At 38.4% G+C, this 20897-nt stretch overlaps 1 protein-coding gene across 1 annotated transcript in view; it reads right to left on the reverse strand.

Annotated features, from left to right (window-relative positions):
• ILDR1 (immunoglobulin like domain containing receptor 1) overlaps window positions 1-20897 on the reverse strand; it is a 48076-nt gene that overhangs the window by 7450 nt on the left and 19729 nt on the right. The window contains exons 4-7 of the mRNA XM_031961285.1: window positions 15544-15663; window positions 11136-11282; window positions 1259-1390; window positions 178-1001 (exon numbers count right to left, since the gene is read on the reverse strand). Of these exons, the coding sequence (XP_031817145.1) occupies window positions 178-1001; window positions 1259-1390; window positions 11136-11282; window positions 15544-15663 (1223 nt within the window). The remainder of the gene's footprint in view (window positions 1-177; window positions 1002-1258; window positions 1391-11135; window positions 11283-15543; window positions 15664-20897) is intronic.

Genomic DNA, 20897 nt, shown 5'->3' on the forward strand with positions numbered 1-20897 from the left:
AATAAATGCTTACTCTCTAGCTGCCCGGACACTCTGTAAACCTTCTCGATGGTTGGTCACCCCTTGCCTAGGAAAAGTCACTGTTTTCATGAACGTTAAAGACATCTAGACTCCACCAGACCAATAGGTCTTCTTTTTCCAAGCCCTACCCTCACACAGAGGAACCCCCAGGCTCACCGAGCGCCTTTCCACATTCCCTTTTTTCCTGACATTCTTGCCTGGAATGACTTCTAGAGAGTGATAGCTCGGTGGCTTCTCTTCAGTCCAGCTTGAAGGAGGAGGAGGACGGTGGGATTTCCGGCCTTGACGATACTGCCGCTCCTTCTCTTCTTCTGAACTCCAAGAGCTATGGCAAGATGGCGGGGAATAGCTGCGGTGCCGGTGGCTACCGTGTCTGTAGGCGCTTTCCCTCTGAGCTGGCCGAGGATGCCTCCCTGGAGATCGATTACGTTGGGTTGAATGGTTGGAGCGCCAGTGCGCCTGCCGGGAATAGGACTCATCATCACTCAGGCTATCAGAGTATGGCCTGGAGGTGGTTGAGACTTCCTCCCTGGAAGTCCAATGCCTTCCACCCTTATATTTCTCATAACCCCTGTGCTCCAAGGGTTTGGATTTTGGCCATGGTTCCAAGGATCCTTGACGAAAATCAGAGTAATAATTCTGCCTTCTCTCCTCTTTCATCTCATCCAGAGCCCAAGGTCTCCTGGAAAACTGGGAGCCCCACTGTTGCTGAGATGATTCACTGGTCCTCTGGGAGGAGGGAAAGTCTCTGACCAAGGGGGGAAGGTGAATAATCCTGCGTTCCACGATTTCTGAACCCAGGGAGGACAACATGCTGCAGTGACGAGCAACTCTTGCTTTGTGGGTTGGTGGGAGGGCCTGGGCAGGGTTGAATTTCTGCAGCTCCTTCTCTAAGTACTCCAGCACTCCATTGGCAGCAGGGGGGTGAGTTGGTGTCGGGAGCACTGGCATCTGAGGGAAGCTGGCCGGTGGAGAAAAATCTAAACACAAAGAGAAATGACAGTATCACTATATGACAAGTCCCAAGATAAAATGATTTCCCTCACTCATAGGATACCAGAAAGTTCTCTGGACTATCCTCTTTATTTGATTTTCAAACTAAATGTTTGATTTGTGCTTCCTTCTCCCTGAGCCATACTAATCTGTGTTGTTTTGTTTTGTTTTGTTTCCACAAAGGCCCCATGCAGACCAATTTCTTACCCTCAGCCCACCTACATTTCTTTGGTAGGGGGTTTACCTCGCTGCAGCAGCGGGTTCATTTGGTAAGATGAAACCTGGGAGCTCCTGTCAGCACCCCGGTAGAGGGGTTTTTCCATCATCTGGGGGATTAGTGCCTGAGCCTGCTTCATAAACCGGTGCTGGGCCAGGGCTGCAAGGGGAGAAGGAGAAATGATTACCTTCACCCTGTGTAGTTTCTCAACCCTTTATGAGACAAGAAAGCAGTGTGGTGTGGGAGGCAGGGAGGAAGGACTGGGTTTGGATAAGAGACCTTGGGTTTGAGATCCACTTCTTCCATTGGTTACCTAGGTGAGCTAGAACCTCTTTACTTCAATCTTCTCATCTACAAAATGGAAATTATATCCCCTATCCCATTGGATTAATTTTGAGGGAAATGCTCTATTGACTTTAAGAAACATAAATGTAAATCAGTATTAGCCACCCTTTCCAGAAAACAGATCCTCCTCCAAATCTGATGTGCCACAATTTCAGCAGATAGAGGGTTTGTAAAGATGCTGTAAACACCAGCTAAGACCAATACTTCCATCATCTCTGACATATGGATTTTTCAAAGGGGTTTTCACAGAGAATAAAAATCATTTGCTTTTAAAATATCAACCCTTTGCTTTCCTCCAAGGTGACACAGAATGTATTTTATCAAGCATGCAAATAAATTTTGGCAACTAACCAAGATGGCATCCAGTCATGAGACAGAAATAGAAGGCACAAACACACCAAGTCATAAAGGTCACAGGCCAGGAAACCTGGAAGGGCAGAAGGAAGTATATAGTTCTATAATAACGTGTTCTCTGCTTCCTCCCAGTATATGAGCACTGAGTGTGGCAGGTAGTCAAGGGAGTACATGGTGCTAACAAGGGATTCAGATAGTAGTTTTCTGCCCTTCTTCCCAGTAATAGTATCTCAAGGGTTGGAAGGGAACTTAGGAGTCATCCCTGAGAAATGAACTTGTAGTCTCCAATTATAGGGCGATTCATTATCTTGGGAGGCAGTCTTTTCTACTTTAGACAACCTAATTAGATTTTTTTAAAAACAAAGTCCAAACCTATTTCTGCAGCTTTAATTCTCTGTTCCTGACCATTCACTGTGGTCAAGCAAAATAAATATAATCATTTTTTCACATGACATCCCTTCAAAGACTTGAAGAATTTTTTTGTCTCTTCCCCTCACAACCCCTACCTCATCTTTTCTTCTCTAGGCTAAAATTCCCCAGTTTCTTCACCCACTCTGTTCACTAAAGGGGCTTTCTTCAGTGACGGGAACCTGATAGAAGGAGGAAGGAAGGGAATTACCAATCCCAATCAAGGGTAAAAAAAGAAAGGTACATGCAGATTCAGAAAGTACTTGTATATTTCAAAGTGGAATGTAATTCCTCTGGCCTCCTTAAAAGAATATCCATGGAGTCTTCAAGGTTGCCTTTCCAAGCTTGTCATATCTTGCACTTTGCATCCCTAGCCTTTGTTACCTATACCAAAAAAAGCAAGATACTAGGTGGGACTGTGCATACAGTGTTGGGTTTGTAAGTTGTGAAGACCATAGACATATACTACTAGCTGTGTGAGCCTGGGAAAATCCCTTTACCTATTTGCCTCAGTTTCCTCATTTGTAAAATGAGTTAGAGAAAGAAATTACTACAGTATCTTTGCCAATAAAACTCCAAAGGAGGTCATGAAGAGTCAAGTTTTCATGACTGAAAACAACTGAACAATGGCTATAACAACAAGAGGAGAGTCTAAAGAACTGGCTGCCTGAAATGGACAATGAGTGAGACTGAACAATATAAGGTATAAGATACTGCTTCTATGGGAAACAAATTAAGGTGCTATAAATCTAGAATACAGAAAGCAGCACAACAGCAGCCCAGAACTATTCTGTTTTTAAAAGTGGAAGTGAACACAAGCAAACTCTGAGAAGTACCTGGGAACATGTTGGCAGAGGTTCCTAAAACTGCATTAACATCCCTTTCTTTCTTTTTTTAGTTGTATTTTATTTTTCCAAATACATGTAAAGCCAGTTTTCAACAGTTACCTTTGCAAAATCTTGTTTTCTAAATTTTTTCCACTCTTCCCATGATAGCAAGCAATCCAACATTGGTTAAATAATCAGCATCCTTTTCATATAAGATGGAGGATGCTCAATCCTTCATCCTCCTCAGTAACATTTCTCTGCCTATTCAATATTTCCTCACCAGCACTAACATGCACTTCCAGGAAGCCTCCAATCTCGTTTCCCTTATTATCCTGATCTAGATATTGACTTTACTACCCCTTCCTTCACTCTCATTACTATTTAACTCCATCTTTCCCTTCTCAGGCTCCTATTACTGACAAATGACCCTCTGCTAGTTTTGTTGATTGTTTCATGTTATATTATGAGCAAACCCCCCGCCCCCCCATATTATTGATCTTTTATTAATAGACCCACAAATGGGTTCTTCCCTACTTCCCATCATCTTATTTTAATTGGAATCTAACTTTTCTCTGAGATGCTATTTCCTTTATAATCCTTTCAATAGAAGCCCCCTTTTCTTCACTTCTAAGCTAGGAAAACATCAATTCACAGTAATTGTGGCTTGTATTTATATAGCATTTCACAGCTTACAAACTCCCTTCTTCATTAAGTCTCATGAAGTGTGCTCTAATTATATTTTCATTTTTATAAATCAGAAAACTGAGACTCAGAAAAAATTGTACAACTATGGACAAATCACTTAACTTGTAAGAATTGGGGACACTACCTAAACCAAGTTGTTCTGATTTTATGTCAGGTGATTTTTTTCCCCCATTATATTACTGAGTCATTCATCAAACGATTATTAAAAACTTACTATGTACTTGGTACTGAAGATCTAAAGATGAATAAAATGAGATTTTTGCAGAGGTATGGGGGAGGGAAGGGAAGTTCACAGATATGAAACACTGCATAGTCAGAGTTTTTATTTTTTTAATGAATTAATCAGTTTTGCTTTTTTTCCCCTCTTCCTCTTTTAATTTTTTGCCTTTAAAAATCCTTGTTATATGGAGGGAGAGAACAGGATATATGGAAAAATCTAGGTTATGTAAAAACAAAAGATCTCATAAAATTTTTAATTTTTTTTCAAAAACGTATTTTTAAAAGAAAGAAAAATAACTAAGACATGGATCCTGCTCTTAGAGACCTTACAAGAATACTATATGCTCAACAGATTCTGTTTTATTAGACATAAGGTGTCCCCTTGGTGTATAAACCCCTTGGAATAATAGACTGACTGCCCTTTTACCTCTTATTTGTTGTTTTCCTAAGCTTAGAACTAATTGTCCTTTTTGTTTTTAGTTACTATCACTGATTGTTTCCATTCTAAGATTTCTCCCTTCCCATCCCCAGGTCTCCCAATTTCTCCCTTACCTTCTAGCCCACTAAACAATGACATGATCCCTTTCTGGTTTCCTAGAGTTTTTTTATGGCTACAACAGTGGAAAACAAAGTGGAGAATAAAAGTGATAGGCATAGGGAAAAGTTACAAAGCTTCAAGAAGCCCCCAATACCTTATAATAGAAGTTATCCTTATTGCTCATTGAGTTTCTCTCAATTCTGTAATAACATTGCCTTCAAAAACATCATCCCTGGCCATAATTTCTACACCACTTTCATTCCCAGGATAGGTATGTGCTACTGAACCTCTCCTCCCTTTGATAGAAGACATTATTCCTGTCTATACTCACCACTCTGTAATGAAAGATAAAGATCATATAGAAGAATGGTAGGTTTGATTATGTGAAAGACTTGTTGGATTTCCCTACATTTTGGAAGAACTAATGGTAAATTTAGATTTTCTTCCACAAAGGAAGGTTGCCCTGAAATCTTCCCATCCCAGACTTCCAAATCATTGCTTTTTTATCCCCTCTGCATCATCTCTTTTGGTTTTCATCATTATTAGGTCTACTGCCCACCGAGACACACTCTCAACCCTCCCTCAATAACTTCATCCTGAGTGCTGACATCATCCTTGCTGACTTGAAAACCTGTTTTACTGACCAATCTAGCACCTACATTTGGGTTCTATTAATTATCTCTCCTCTCTTTTTAGTCTAACATTTTCTTTTCACCAACTTCTGCCTCCCCTGCCAAACTTAATCAAATTTTATCCTACCTTAAAATTTTTTTTTTCTTTGCTTCTACTACTCCAAAGGACCTACTGTTCTCACTCATTTTTCAGTGATTGCTCAAAATAGTCATTTATACTTACAGCCTACACCCTATACTATCTCCTACTCAAGCTCTTATTTCTTAAAATCTGACTTCTGTGTACATTACTAATGACCTCCTGTGATCTCTTAATTCTCACACCTTTATTTTCAATAGGATTTTGTGCCTACACAATCCCTCCTCCTTTTTTGAAATAAGATTATGTTAATTTTTTATATCTTTTAATGGCTTCCACCATCCTTCCAATCATTTAGGTTTGCAACTTCAAAGTCATCCTCAACTTTGCCAAATTTTGTCAGTTCTGTGTCCACCAAATCTCACATATTTATTTCTTTCCCCCTCTTCACTTCACTACACCCTAGTATAGGATTCTCCTAACCTGGACTCTTGGAATAGCTTCAGATTTCCCTGACTCAGGTCTCTTTCTCCCCAAAACCACCCTCCACATAGCTGCCAAAGATAGAAATATAAAGCACACATCCTTCCTTGCTCAATAAACTTCAGTGGCTCCTTGGACTTAGAGTCAGAAGGAACCTTTGTTTAACTAATTCATTTGCCTCCTTTCCCTTTCTATTTGAAGTCATCTTTAATACCTCCAACTTTCTTGCCACAGCATACAAGCATATCATATATCCTTACTGAAGTTCAGAGTGCTTGAGTGATTTGTCCAAGGGTCTAAGTTCAGTGATTTTTCCATTATACCAGACTACAATCCTCCTTTTTTATTCTCATGGGGTGAATAGCATTCTCCCTCAATCAGAACTATATTTTCTAGAGAATCTTGCATACTTCTGCATATTCAGGAACACAAATCACAGTGGTCATTAGAATATAATAAAAAGGAAGGAAGCCTTAAACATAGCATCCATCCTGGAGTAAAGGATACTTCCTTATTTGCTCAGTTAACAGTTAACACTAAAATTGATACTTGTCAGGTTAACATGTGGATAGAGCAGGCAACCACTGACTGACTCATTTGAACTGAGGAGTCTCACCAAGAAATGTCTTCTGTAGCCCTGACCCTGTGACTGGGCTTCCCAACATGGATTTTGGTTAAAGTATTGAAAGTCCCCTTAACATTGAAACAGCTATTAATAGCAGAACACTAATTATGGAAGTAATCCCCTACCAGTATCTTGGGAAAACAAGAACAATGGCTATAAATAGGAGGTAGGGATGTGTCCTCTTGGGCAGCCCCAATGTCCTGAAAAGGATAGTGGAAAAGTACAAAGATAAACTCAACTATCTTTATGAGCACAAGTTCTCAGAACCATTCCTTGCAGATGGCAACCAGGGTCATAAAAACCAACCACCCCAAATCACCAACATTCTGGCCAAACTTATCCCCCTCCCAGTTGTAACCTTGAACTCCACCTTCATTTTCTAGGTGAGGAAACTGAGGCCCAAGGACATTTAGTGACTTGTTCAAAAAGGGTTAGAGATGACTAAGGGATTCTTATCCTCCTGACTATAAGGTCAATACACTATGCATTAGGCCATTCTGCCTTAAAAAATAACATATGTTTATGTAGGGCTTTGTTGGCCATATCCTCTGCTTGGAATTCACTTTTCTTTGAATTCTAGATTCCTTCAAAACCTCTACACTTTTCTATATAAGGCCCTTCCCCGATCTTTTCTTGCTGTTCATGACTCTCTCTCCTCCTCCCTCCTCCCCGCCTCTTGACTTTGTATTTACTTTGTACATACAGTATTACTTATATGTGTAGACATTGTTTCTCCAGAAAGTATAACATCCTTGAGGGAAAGATTGTTTCACTTTTGGCTTTGTATCCATACTTTCCTACATTGCCCTCCCAAAGCTAGTTAGGGTCAACCAGGGCAGTTCCCTGGCATACTGTAGATGCTAAAAAAATCTTCAATGATGGACCAAATGACTCCTTTCCCTTCCCTTCCCAATGATCTTTCTTCCTTCTCTCTAAATGAGATCATTTCCCAAGATTCTGTCTCTCTCTACAGCTTCTCTCTTGGTGAGCTATATTTGCTATCAATCTCAGAGTTTTAATTTATGACTTCCAAGTGTTCATCTTTATCCATGATGTCTTCCCCAATCAAAATCCCATCATCCCATTGGACATATCTAGCAGATGACACACGAGCATTTCAAGTACAACAAATCTAAGACTAAACTCATCACCACCATTCTTTTATCTGGCTAGTGCCTCCTTCTTACTTTTTCCTATCAAAATAATAATAACAATACTAGCCCAACTATGCTCTCAGTTACCAGACTAACCAATTTGAACTCATCTTTGGTGCCTCCACCTGTCTTGCCACAGTACCCAATCATCTTTTAAATCTTTAAGATTTAAAGACAATTTAAAGTAAATAGTTTTTTCCAATTTCCCAAATCCAACCCCCTCTTTTAAGGAAGAGGACCTAGGTGGTTCAATGGATAGAGCATGAGGCCTAGAGTCAGAAAGACCTGAATTCTTTCAAATCAGGCCTCAGACATTTTACTGTGTGACCTCATACAAGTCAATTAATTTGTCTGATTTCCTTAACTGTAAAGTTGAGATAATAACAACACCACCTAACTCCTAGGTTTTCTGTGAAGAACAAATGACATGTTTGTATAAGCATTCTGCACTTGCTAGCTGCTATTTTCTCCCCTGTTTTTCTTACTTTCCCTCAGTTTACACCTACATTTCCTCTCCTGTATTATTGTGATAAGTTTCCTAATTAGTCTTCCTGTTTCTGGCTCTCCCTGCCTTCAATATATGCTATACACTGCCAGAAAAATAATCCTGTGAGCACATGTGAATCTTTTAATCTTTGAGTCTCAGTTTCTTACTGGGAATAAAAATACTTTTCCCACTGGTTTTTTGCAAGATCATTAAAGAAATGCTTGAAAGTGCCATATAAATATTACTTGTGTATTTATTGGATCTGGCTCCCATGTTATTCAAAAACTTTGATTGGTTCTCCATTGTCTACTAAATAGAGTCCATTCTCCTCATTCTGACTTTCAAGACTCTGCATGTGTCCAAGATTCCTTTCTTCCTTCAGCTCTTATCTTTTATAATAATCCTAAATTAGCCAAAATGGAATACTCTCAATTTCATTAACAGACATTTTGCTCTCTCATAATTGTATGTGATTTTCTTATTATTACATCTTCTCCCCCAACCTATTCACCACCTGTTGAAATCCTATGCATCATTCAAGGTTCAGCTAAAATTACTATCCCTTATCTGCCCCCCCACCCCCACCCAGCCCCGGTCCACTCCAAGCTCTTCCAAGAAAATTTCTAATTTCTCTAAATTTCTATAGTCTTACCTTTGTAAGTTATCCTATGGGACTTACCATATATTGTCCTATATTATAACTATTTGCATATATCATCTTCCTTTCTAGACTTAAGGGCAGGAGCCATGCTATATTCATTTTTTAAATATAGGTAGATAAATATGCATATATGTGTATATATTTAAATTTTTTAATTTATGGAGTCAATGTAGTAAAAAAAACACTTTCACCTAAAATAATTTATATGTTCAATGCCGCATTCACATATACTCTATTTCAACATGCTGAAAATAACACCTTATACAAAGGAGAATAAGCGCATATTAAGCTCCTACTAAGAGCCATGCATTATGATAAGCTCTTTATAAACATTATCTCATTTGATCCATACATGACTCTGTGAGGTAGATGCCCAAGAAGTGTCTGTTGAAGGAATACATAAATAGAACTGAGCCATAGCATGGCCCTCAAAGAGTCAAAGGGGCAGTTGACCTCAGAACCAGGAAGAACTGAGTGTGGGTCCCATAAAACATTCTACATGCAGGACACTAAGCGTGTGCTCAGGCAGTTCTCTAAATCTTTGCATCTCAAACTTTGCATCCAAATGTAGCAAAGAAGGAACCAACCTGTATTAGTAGAGGGAATTTCCTAGTTTGGAAATTCCCTATGCTATGGAAATTACAGATCCAGATCCTATCTCTATTGCAGGGGTCCTCAAACTTTTTAAATAGGGGACCAGTTTACTGTCCCTCAGACTGTTGGAGGGCCAGACTATAGTAAAAACAAAAACTTTGTTTTGTGGGCCTTTAAATAAAGAAACTTCATAGCCCTGGGTGAGGGTGATAATCATCCTCAGCTGCTGCATCTGGCCCGCAGACCATAGTTTGAGGACCCCTGCTCTATTGTCTTCAGAAATATTCTATGTCTCAATGATCGATGTTGATATAAGAATGGTAGACCTGTTAACACGAGTTATGTAAAGGCTAATTGCTCCCTTAATTCAGCTATGTTATAGACATGTTAGTCTTGTTCTTACTAAACTGACCATGGCCATTTGTAGTATGAGCTACCTCCACTTTCAAGCCACCTTCACCCCACCCCATCTCATCCAATAATTTTTGAAAGACCCATGGGGAAAACACATCCCATTCTCTGTATTTATCTCACGGGAACTAGCTCACTATGAGTACTCCTCTAGACATAACAGCAGGAGTAAGAAGCATAAAAAAAGGCAAGCATGGATTAGTGCCGGTGATGGCCTTGAAATCAGGATGGCCCAGTTTTAATTCCTGGTATAGATACTTACTGGCTGTATCACTTCATTTTTCTGGGCGCCAGTGTAAAATTATATTAAAATTACTAGTTGGATTTGAAGACCTCTAAGTAAGTATCTTTATATTCCTGTGTCCAGACAACTTCCTTATTTTAAACATTATTTTCACTTCAATTAATTTCTGGGCCTTAGTTTTTCTTTCTTTCTTTTCTTTTCTTTTTTTTTTAATTTTAATAGCCTTTTATTTATAGATTATATGTATGGGTAATTTTACAGCATTGACAATTGCCAAACCTCTTGTTCCAATTTTTCCCCTCCTTCCCCCCCACCCTCTCCCCCAGATGGCAGGATGACCAGTAGATGTTAAATATATTAAAATATAAATTAGATACACAATAAGTATACATGACCAAACCGTTATTTTGCTGTACAAAAAGAATCAGACTCTGAAATATTGTATAATTAGCCTGTGAAGGAAATAAAAAATGCAGGTGGGCAAAAATATACAGATTGGGAATTCAATGTAATGGTTTTTAGTCATCTCCCAGAGTTCTTTCGCTGGGTGTACCTCGTTCAGTTCATTACTGCTCCATTGGAAATGATTTGGTTCATCTCATTGCTGAGGATGGCCAGGTCCATCAGAATTGGTCATCATATAGTATTGTTGTTGAAGTATATAATGATCTCTTGGCCCTGCTCATTTCACTTAGCATCAGTTCGTGTAAGTCTCTCCAGGCCTTTCTGAAATCCTCCTGCTGGTCATTTCTTACAGAACAATAATATTCCATAATATTCATATACCACAATTTATTCAGCCATTCTCCAATTGATGGGCATCCACTCAGTTTCCAGTTTCTGGCCACTACAAAGAGGGCTGCCACAAACATTCGTCTGGGCCTTAGTTTTTTATTTGTTGAATTCGATAATCATTCTGATCCCTTTTCAAAAGGGACACATCATATATAGTTCTAGGGTTCTATAGTTCTAGGTATAGTTCTAGAACTATAGGATAGTTCTAGGAATCTGGGAATTCTTCTAAGCCTAGGAAGAATAAATGGGGATAGGGGGAAATTTGGAGGACTAAAAAATTTCTTTACTAAGTGACTTCTGGGCAAATGTGCCTAAGAAAGTTATTTCCTAGAAAATCTCTCACCTTCCTCAGGGCAGCAGCACCGTGTTGGACAGCAAGGACAGCGAATATAGCAGCAACAATACTGGGGGCAACACTGGCACCAGCATATGCTGACTAGCACGATGAGGAAGATGGCACCAAGGATGATGAAAATCACTGTTAGCCAGTCTGTAGAGAGCAAGTCAGAGCCAGTTAGTCATACTCCAGGCCTCTGCTTTCTATATTGTAAAAACCCCTTTGATTCCCCCCTCACTCAATGACTCCCTGGGCAAGTGTGGAAAAAACAATCTCACAGCCTGACAATAAGTTCACTAAATTCCAGAAAACTAAAGAAGCCATCTTGGTGCCTGTGCCTCTTAGGAGAGAGTACAATTCCTCTAGCACAGAATCAGACATAGTTTTTAAAGGACATTATCTTAAATATATATATTTTTTAATTGATTATATATATGTTACAAGGGTTTTGTTCTTTTCCATTTTTTTGGAAGGAGTTGGAAAAGAAAATAATTTTTTGTTATTGTTTGTTTGTTTGTTTGTATTGTTTGTTTGTAATTTTTAAAAGAAAAACTAATTGAAATAATTTTAATTTTTTATAAAAAGTCATTTAGAGACAGAAGGAACAGGTACAAAGGAAAGTAAGGGAGCCCCAAATAGGTTCCTCCCCAATTACTGATACCACCCTCAACTTTCCATCATACTTTCCTGCTTCCAGACATAGCTATGTGATACTGGACATGTTACTGAATCTTTCTCAGCCTGAAGATCCCCATCTGTAAAATAAGGTGGTGTTCTCAAAGACCTCCAAGAACTTTTCCAATTCTAAATTTATAACACTATGCTTCTATGATGCATTTCCCATGTCTGAAATGACCTTCTTTCTCATTTCCTCCTTCTTTTCCTTATTTCCTTCAAGTCTGAATTAAAATCCTATCTTCTGGCCTTTTCTGATCCCCCTTGAGGCTAATGTCATCCTTCTATTTATATAGTTGTTTTCATATTGTTTCCCCCAGTAGAATTTGAGTTCCTTGAGAGCATGGGGCAATCTTTTGTTCCTTCTTTGTATTAATATAGTGCCTGGTATATAGTAAATGCTTGATTGACTAATCCTGATCCAATTTTCACTTGCCTCTCACCTCTTATAAAAATCCTTCTGAGATGAGTAGGGCATTCCCACAGAATACCATTATTTAGAGGTACTTGTAACATTAGGCTATCCTGAGAAACCAGAGATGGGCCATCAATTTTCCTTAAACTGGTGAAGAACAGTAGGAAGACCCAAGACTGAGCCAAAGAGACAGAGAGGGTAATAAAATCTCAGGTATGTTTACTTGTAAGTCATGCAAGTTCTCTATACTTCTGGTAATTCATCTAGAAAATTTCTTTTAAAATTGTACTGTTTCTCTGCTTCAAAAAAGTTACTATCATTGCTGCAGCATAGTTTCAAGATAATTAAACAGTATTATTAGTACACTATGTGCTAAAATTTTATTTAGAAACTTCACCACCATTGATCCCAAGTTTTCTAAGGAAAAACGTATTCCAAGTTCCAAATAAGTGAATTACAAATGAACTATGGAACCACAAAACCATATACCAACAAATTATTATATAAAGTTTCTTTTTTTCTTTGTATCTCAAATAGCTAGCACGATACAAGCATTTATAATGCCTGTTTCTAATTTGTATAGTTAAATTGTATAAACTCAAATTATATAGCTATATGTCTATATAAGTTCTATAAAATTTGGAAAGTGTTTTCCTTCCACTTACTCAGCAAAGAAAGTAGTACAAAATCCATTTTCATTTAACAGATGAGGAAATGAGAAATTAGTGACCTGTCCATGATGACACAGTTAGTGAGTATCTGGGGTGGCATTTGAACCCAATTCTCTTGACCTCAAGTCCCAATGCTCTAACCACTACCCCTTATAGTTGGGGACCTCCAGTAATTCTTTGTTTTCCCTTTTGCATTTTTTTACCCTAACTGGTTTGGTGGTTTGATAACGAGGACAAAAGATTCGCATTTAAAAGGTCGTAATTTCTGGCAATTGACTTGAATAGATAAGGAGTTCAATTCCTTATCTATTAAATGGAGATAATCATACCAAAACTACCTAAGATGTAGGTATTGTGATTATTATTTATCCTTTTCTATGGAGTTCAGATAGAAATCGTCCAGAGACAAATCATTCTCAATGCAAGAGAAGACAGATATACACAATTAGCCAATTGTGAATATAAATGGGATAAATTCACCAGTCAAATAGAAGAGGATAACAGAATTGATTAGAAACCAGAATCCAACAATGTAATGGGCTGAAGTTTGAATTGATGCACTGAGGTCCCAAGTACATGAGGCTAAATAGTAATTGGACTATACTCTATTAATATACATGATTGGATAAAGAATGGTCCCTGCCCACTCTCTGTGCAAGTCCTGATGTGTTGTACAGGAAATGACGATTTTGGTGGGTGGAGGCAGAGAGAGGAACAGGAAGAGAAGCTGGGAGAGATTGGGCCTGGAGTCCATTCTCCTGGCTGCTGGTCTAGCTAGCTTCTTGACTCAGCTGCACACATTGCTATCGCCACCTCCGATCCTTCTTCACTGAGAATAAAGACTGACGATTTTCCCCTAACCTGAACTCCGGACTCCTGCTGATTTTAAAATACGCGATCTTCACACAACAATATATCTTGTGGACCACTGCACAGAGGGACAAAGAGACTATTTTTTGTAATTGAATAAAAGTATATGGTATAAACTCATCTTGTGTAGGTTCACTGAAAACACCTTCAGGATTATTATTATTGTAAAACATCTTTTTTAAAAAATAATATTCTGAGTTTGGATCCTGTAGGAGGCAGTGATATATAGCATAGTCCAGACATCTGGGTTCTACTCTCATTTCTGTCACTAACTCCTTACACATCTTTAGAGAAGTCACCTGAAATGACTGGGGATTTTCTTAGACAATCCCTAAAGTCCCTTTCTAAAATTATATGAGAAACATTGTTAGGGGGTCACAGCCCCAACTCCCAAGTGACCAGCACTGCCTGTCCACTTGAAATGGCGAAAACTGTGAGCAATGAGGGGCAAGAGCCAGGGTAATGTGAGACTCCATTTATTACAAAGACTGCAGATCCTTTTATCATCTTGGTGCTTGTTTCTGGTTACTATTTCATACATAATCACATCCTAGCCTATAGCAGATATATGATTCTCTACAGGAAGCTACATGTAGATATATTGTATGCATTCCTTTGCCAATAAAGATATTCAAGGTACTCCCCTCTAAGATCCAGCACACCTCTCCTGGGAACTGCCACATTGCTCCTTAGGTGGGACCCCTTTCCTCCTAGCACCATCTTGTTCACCCTTGCAAGGCTACCCTCAGATTACCTGAGCCATGCCCTGTGCAATGTCCAAGGCTGGCGGGGGATTGGCAGGCTCTCTTACAACACATGATATAGTAGACAGAGCCAAGGCTTTGAAAACAGAGATCTGGCTTCAGACCCTTGTGAGCTTAAGCAAGTCACTTAATGTCTCTGAGCCTCCTCCTACATAAAATCAAAGGACTAACATAATGCCAAAGGAAGAAAAAGTATGCTACCAGCCTCCTGGCAATAAACTCAAGATGCACAACGAGATATAGTTGGACATGGCCAAGGCAGAAATTTGTTCTATTTGACTGAACTTTTGTTGCAAGGGTTTTGTTTTTCTTTTCTTTTCTTCCAAGGGGGACTGTGTGTGAGAAGGAGAAAAAATCCATAATTTAACTGAAAAAAGAAAAAGAATATAAAAGTTACATTTAAAAAAGCTGGTTTGAGACTAAATGGTCTCTGATGCTCCTTCCAACTCTAGCTCTGATCTTTGTATTAAATTTTTCTCAGTCGGGTGAGAAGCACCCCAACACTAAATAAGAAGAGAGCTATAACTAATCATTCAAAGAACCTAACCTGAGAATAAGGGTCTCTTGTTTGGGTAATGGTCCCCTTTAACAGTTAGGTGAAGCTTAGGGATCCATCTCAGAAAAATACTTTTAATTGCATAAAATAAAATACATATGATTTTTCAAGAAAATCAATTTTGTAGAAATCAAGCTGTAATTTGTTTTTTATTTAAGTTTACAGATTCCTTGAAATTATCCAAGAATCTGTGTTTGGGTTTTTTAAAAAATGTATTGGGGGTGGGGAACGGGGAGGTAAGGTGGTGAGGGGTGGGGGGAGGGCAGCTAGGTGGCACAGTGGATAGAGCACCAGCCCTGAAGTCAGGAGGACCCAAGCTCAAATCTGACCTCAGACACTTAACACTTCCTAGCTGTGTGATCCTGGGCAAGTCACTTAACCCCAATTGCCTCAGCCAAAAAAAAAAAAAAAATGTTATCAGGGTAACTACAGACAACCACAAAGAAGAGAACCTAGTACTTACGTAGAACAATGAGCTTCACTTCCTTATCTGGATCTCCAGAAGTGTCCCCTGGAGCCTCAATGGCACAGTAATAAACGCCATGATCCCACCACATCACCTCATTAATCACAAGATCTGCTCCTATGAAGCAAGAGGAAGAGAGGAAACAGACTCATCAGGAGAAAGTGCTGAATCTTTTACACTGTCCTTGCAAATACTGTAAGAATCACTCATGGCTCAGGCTTTTGCCTCAAAAGTATTTTTTCTTAAGTATTTACTCTCCTAAAAGATTTTTTTCCCCAAAAAAAGGATCACAGATGTAGATCTGAAAAGGACCATAAGGACCATTATGTAGTCCAACTTCTCATTTTATTGAGTAATTGGTACCTAGAAAGGGCTAAGTGGCTTGCCCAAAATCACAAAGGGAATAAAGATCAGACATAAGATTTGATCCCAGGTCCTCTAACATCAAAATAACTATTATTTACTCCCATACTATGCTAAGCTAATACTTTCTTGGCCCACAGTGTCTTAAACAAAGGACAACCAGTGGTGTAGTGGATAGAGCACAGGATCTAGAATCAAGAATACCTGAATTCAAATCCAGCCCCAGGGCTTACTAGCTGTATGAGCAAGGCATTTTAGCCAGTTTGCCTCAGTTTCCTCATCTGTAAAATGAGCTGGAAAAGAAATGGCAAATAATTCAGTGTCTTTACCAAGAATACCCCAAAATGGGTTCCCAAAGAGTCTAAGAGGACTGGAAAATATACACACAAAATCTTTAATAAAAAGGAAAAACTCAGAATCTGAAAGTACTAGTTTAGTGAACTTCATTAATAGGAAGAAGAAAGCTCTCCCCCAATATAGAGCATAGGCTCAATGTATATTTGTTGACCAGAACTAAAAGTATTTTGAAAGGGAATGTTATCTATGTAAAAAAGACAAACTGCTTTAGAGAAAACAACTCTTGATTTGCATATAAAGAGTTAAAATTGAAACTTGCTTATTACCTCATTACCTGCTTGTTACCAAGTGACCTTGTAGGCTAATCTCTTAATTTCTCTACTTTGAAAATTCCACACTTGTAAAGAGAGCTTTTAATAATAAGAGTTTGCAAGTCTTAATAGCAATAAATTAATAAATAATCTCAATACAATAATTACTAATAAGCACTTCCTTCCTTAGAAGAAAGAAAACAAGCATTTGTTGTCTACCATATTCCAGGCAATGTGTTACTTTACAAACTTTACAAATATTATTATTATTTAATCTTCACAACAGCCTCGGGAGGTATATGCAACTGAGGGAACTGAAGCAGAAAGAAATTAAGTGATTTGCCCAGAAAGTATCTGTTGCCAAATTTGAACTCAGGTCTTGACTGTTGGCCCAGCCCTTCATCCACTGTACCACCCAGCTGCCTCTAGGACCTTCATCTAATTATAGTAGGACAGATTTAGAGCTGAAAGAAATATTAGAATCTATTGAATCTTCCATCAATGCAATTTCTATTTTACAGATGAAGGATCTGAGGCAGTCAGAGATTAATTCAATGACTGGCCCAGGGTCACAAAGCTAGTAAGTCTCTAAGGTTAGATTTGAATTCTGGTCTAGCACTTTATCCCCTGTATCATTTTCTTCCCTCTAGTATTCATTATCAATAAAAGAAGGATCCTAATAATTGTTCTCATTGTTGTTCAGTCATGTTCAATTCTTCATGGCCCCATTTGGGGTTTCTTAAGCAAAAATACTGGAGTAATTTGCCATTTCCTTCTCCAGCTCATTTTATAGATGAGGAAACCAAAGTACACAGAGTTAAGTGACTTGCCCAGTATCACACAGCTAGTAAGCATCTAAGTCTGGATTTGAACTCAGAAAGTCTTCCTGACTCCAGGTTTGTGGCTCTGTGGACTATGGTGCTACCTAATTGCCCAGAAGAGGCTTTAGAGGTCCTCTACTCATAAATAAGATATAGTACCTATATTGCCTTGTCATGATTCTTGGAGCTGTTTTAAAATACTTGAGTGTACATAGTACATATGCTAATCATCATAATCAGTTATACACTAAGGGTCAAAATGGAGGAATGACAAGCATAAAAAATAATATAAATAAATTAGGAGAGCATGGAAAAAAATCTGTCAAAACTATGAATAAGGGAAGAATTTATAATTGAACAAGAGATAGAGAAGATCATCGGGAGTAAAATGGATACTTTTGATTACATGAAATCAAAAAGGGTGTGCACAAATCAAACTAATGCAGTCAAAATTAGAAGGAAGACAAGAAACTGGGAGAAAACTTTACAGCAAGTTTTTCTGATGAAGGCCTCATTTCACAAATATATAGGGAACTGAGCCAAATCTATAAAAATTGGTCACAGGATATGAACAGGTGGTTTTCAAAAAAAGAAATCAACTATCAATAGTCATATCAGAAGAAAAATACTCTAAATAAGTAAAATAATACAAAGTAAAACAACTCACACCTGTCAGACTGGTTAACATAACAGAAAAGGAATATGACAAAATCTAGAGGGGAGGTGAAAAAACTGTTGGTAGAGCTGTAGAGAATATTTTAAAGAACAATTTGGAACTATGCTCAAAGAGCTATATAAAACTACCTATCATTTGACCCAGCAACACCTCTCCTGGCTTCGTATCCCAAAGAGATCAAAGAGAAGGGAAAAGGACCTATTTGTACAAAAGTATTTGTAGCAGTTCTTTTTTGTGGTGCTAAAGAACTGAAAATTGAGAGGATGCTTTATTAATTGGAGAACAGCTAAACACGCTTTCAAATACAATTGTATTGGAATTCTACTGTGTTATATAAAATGATGACTAGGATGGTTTCAGAAAAACCTGGAAAGACCTGTGTAAACTGATGCAAATCAAAATGAGCAAAAGCTGAATGTGTACACAGGAATAGCAATATCAATGGCTAAGGGAAAGACTTATCTGTTAAGATGATGAACCAAGATAATTCCAAAGGACTCATGATGAAAAATGCTCTCCCTCTCCAGAGAGAGAGCACTGATGAACTCTGAATGCTGATTGACGCTTTTTTTATTTTTTAAAATTTTCTTGTTTTTAATTGTTTTCTTTTGCAACATGACTAATATGGAAATGTTTTGCATGATGTCACATATATGATTTTATATTCAAGGGTGGGGAGAAGGAGGAAAAGAATTGGGAATTCAAAATACCAGTGAAGTTTTCTATTTTCTTCAGTATTTTTGTGCTTTCTCTTTTACCAAAATGTTAATTGTTTTTTCATAATTTTCTTCCCTCATTCTCATTTACTTAATTTTCCCCTCTATCACTCTTGATCTTGAAAATAATTTTTAAAAAACTTCTTCCAGGAAAGACTTACATGACCTGATGCTAAGTAAGCAGAACCCAGAGAACATTGTACACAGTGACAACACCATTTTGTGATGGTCAACAGGAATTCTTACTGAGCTCTTGTCCAATTTACATTTTTCTTTGAGGCTTTGCTCACAGCAATTTTTGAGTTTGTGTCTTGATTTTCCTTGTCACCATAGTAACTTTTTTATGGTCTTCATTTTTTGTATCTGCTCATATTTCTAAACTATGTTTTGACTTTGAATTTACAGTAAAGTTGGTCTCTGTTCTTGGGTGGGGGTGGGGGCAAGGGCATTGTCCCAACCTTCAGGCTTTTTCACAAGGCTTCTTTTTTTTTCACAGCAGTCTGGGACTTGGGAAGTTTTCAATGCTTCTAAGATGGGTTATGATCTGGGAAGAGGCATGATGGCCACTACTCTCCTGATCTATCCAAGAAGGGGCCCTGATTTCTCAGGACCAAAGCAGTAGCATTCCTCTGGGCCCCTACTTCCTCGTAACTACAAGTACCCCACTCCACCCTTGACCCAGAAATGGGTATAGGCAATGGAGTTGTCAAACAGCTTCTAAGCCTATATCCAGTACCAGCACAGGTGCCCTTTGTAATCTTTTTCTGATAAGTTGCCAGGTCTCGTCTCTTTAGGGTTTCTGGCTTGAGAGCTCTCAAAGCTACTTATGCTTCCGATGCCACCAAGTCCTACCACTGGTATTGCATCTCCATAGGCTTGGCTCCAGCCTCGTCCCCATCACAGAGCTCTCCTTCCTACTTTCTAAGTTGTTTTGGCTAGAAAAATGTCTCACCCTGACCTGTTGCTGTCTCTGCTATTCCTGATTTTGATTTGGGGTGTTAATTTAAAGTTATTTGGAGGAGAATACAGGGAGAGGTTGGCTGAGTGAAGTGATTCTCCTACTAAACCATCTTGGCTCTAATGTCATTTCCATGTAAATATAGTGAAAGGATCTGGGAAACCATGATGAAGAAGATAACTCTCATTTTTATAGCACTTTAAGGTTTACAAAGCTCTAAAACAGCCCTGTAAAGTAGGGAATATGAGTAACATCCTTTTTGCAGATGAAGAAACTGAGAATTAAGGGCTTTGCTTTAAGGTCACTGAGCCAAGAGTTGAATAGGCTTCTAAGGTCAAATTTTATTGTTGTTTTTAATTTGTAAAACTTTGGCATAAGAAGAGAAAAGGCCAAGAGCTTAGATGAATAGGGAGAGGTACTTTGGGTCTGGTAAAATAATTTGCTCCTCAGTATGTGTGTATTTAAAGCATACTCCTGACTTCTTGTTACAAACACACATTAGAGTCATGGTGATAGAACTCAAATTTAGGGGATGTAATTTAAAAATCAGTCAAAATAGAATAACAATGAAACACAGAAGAACACAGGGAAAGGGCTCCAGGAAGGGGTTTGAGAGGCAAAGGGAAAAAAAAAAGAAAAAAAAGGGGGGGAGGATGGGGATAAGGAAGAAGTGAAACATACTTCTGAGAAAAAAGGGGAAATAAGAAGAGGGACAGGTTGATTGACGCCTGCAATTGACTACTGTTCAAAGGGAAGTGAGTTAAGAATAAAATTAATGAATGTTGAACTGCCAAAAAAAAAAAAAAAAAAAAAAAAAAAAAAAAGAATAAAGTTAATGAACAGATGCTTTTCCTTAGTTGAAAGTATTTAGTTAAGGGAGACTTATTAAATAATTGGATTGTCTTCACCTCCCTCCCCTCTATACACATATGTACTCTGAGCACTCTCCTAGTAAACTCCATTTTCTGGGGAATGTGCAGCTTCCCCTACTTTTTCAAAAACCTTGCCTAGTTGTTGACCACTCTCCACCATTCTCTGCCAACCCAACCCCTGCTCCATGGCCTGTAGACCCATGGAGCCTAGAAGAGATAATTGAGATGCTTTTGTCAAGTTTTAAAATGACAGGGCTTTAAACTGTTAAGTCTAAGTTAAAGTGTTAAGTTTTAAACTGACTCTTTTAGGTGAGAGACATCCCTAAAGGTGCCAGAG

This window comes from Sarcophilus harrisii, chromosome 3 (assembly GCF_902635505.1).
Source record: "Sarcophilus harrisii chromosome 3, mSarHar1.11, whole genome shotgun sequence".
In the NCBI taxonomy this organism is placed as follows: domain Eukaryota; kingdom Metazoa; phylum Chordata; class Mammalia; order Dasyuromorphia; family Dasyuridae; genus Sarcophilus; species Sarcophilus harrisii.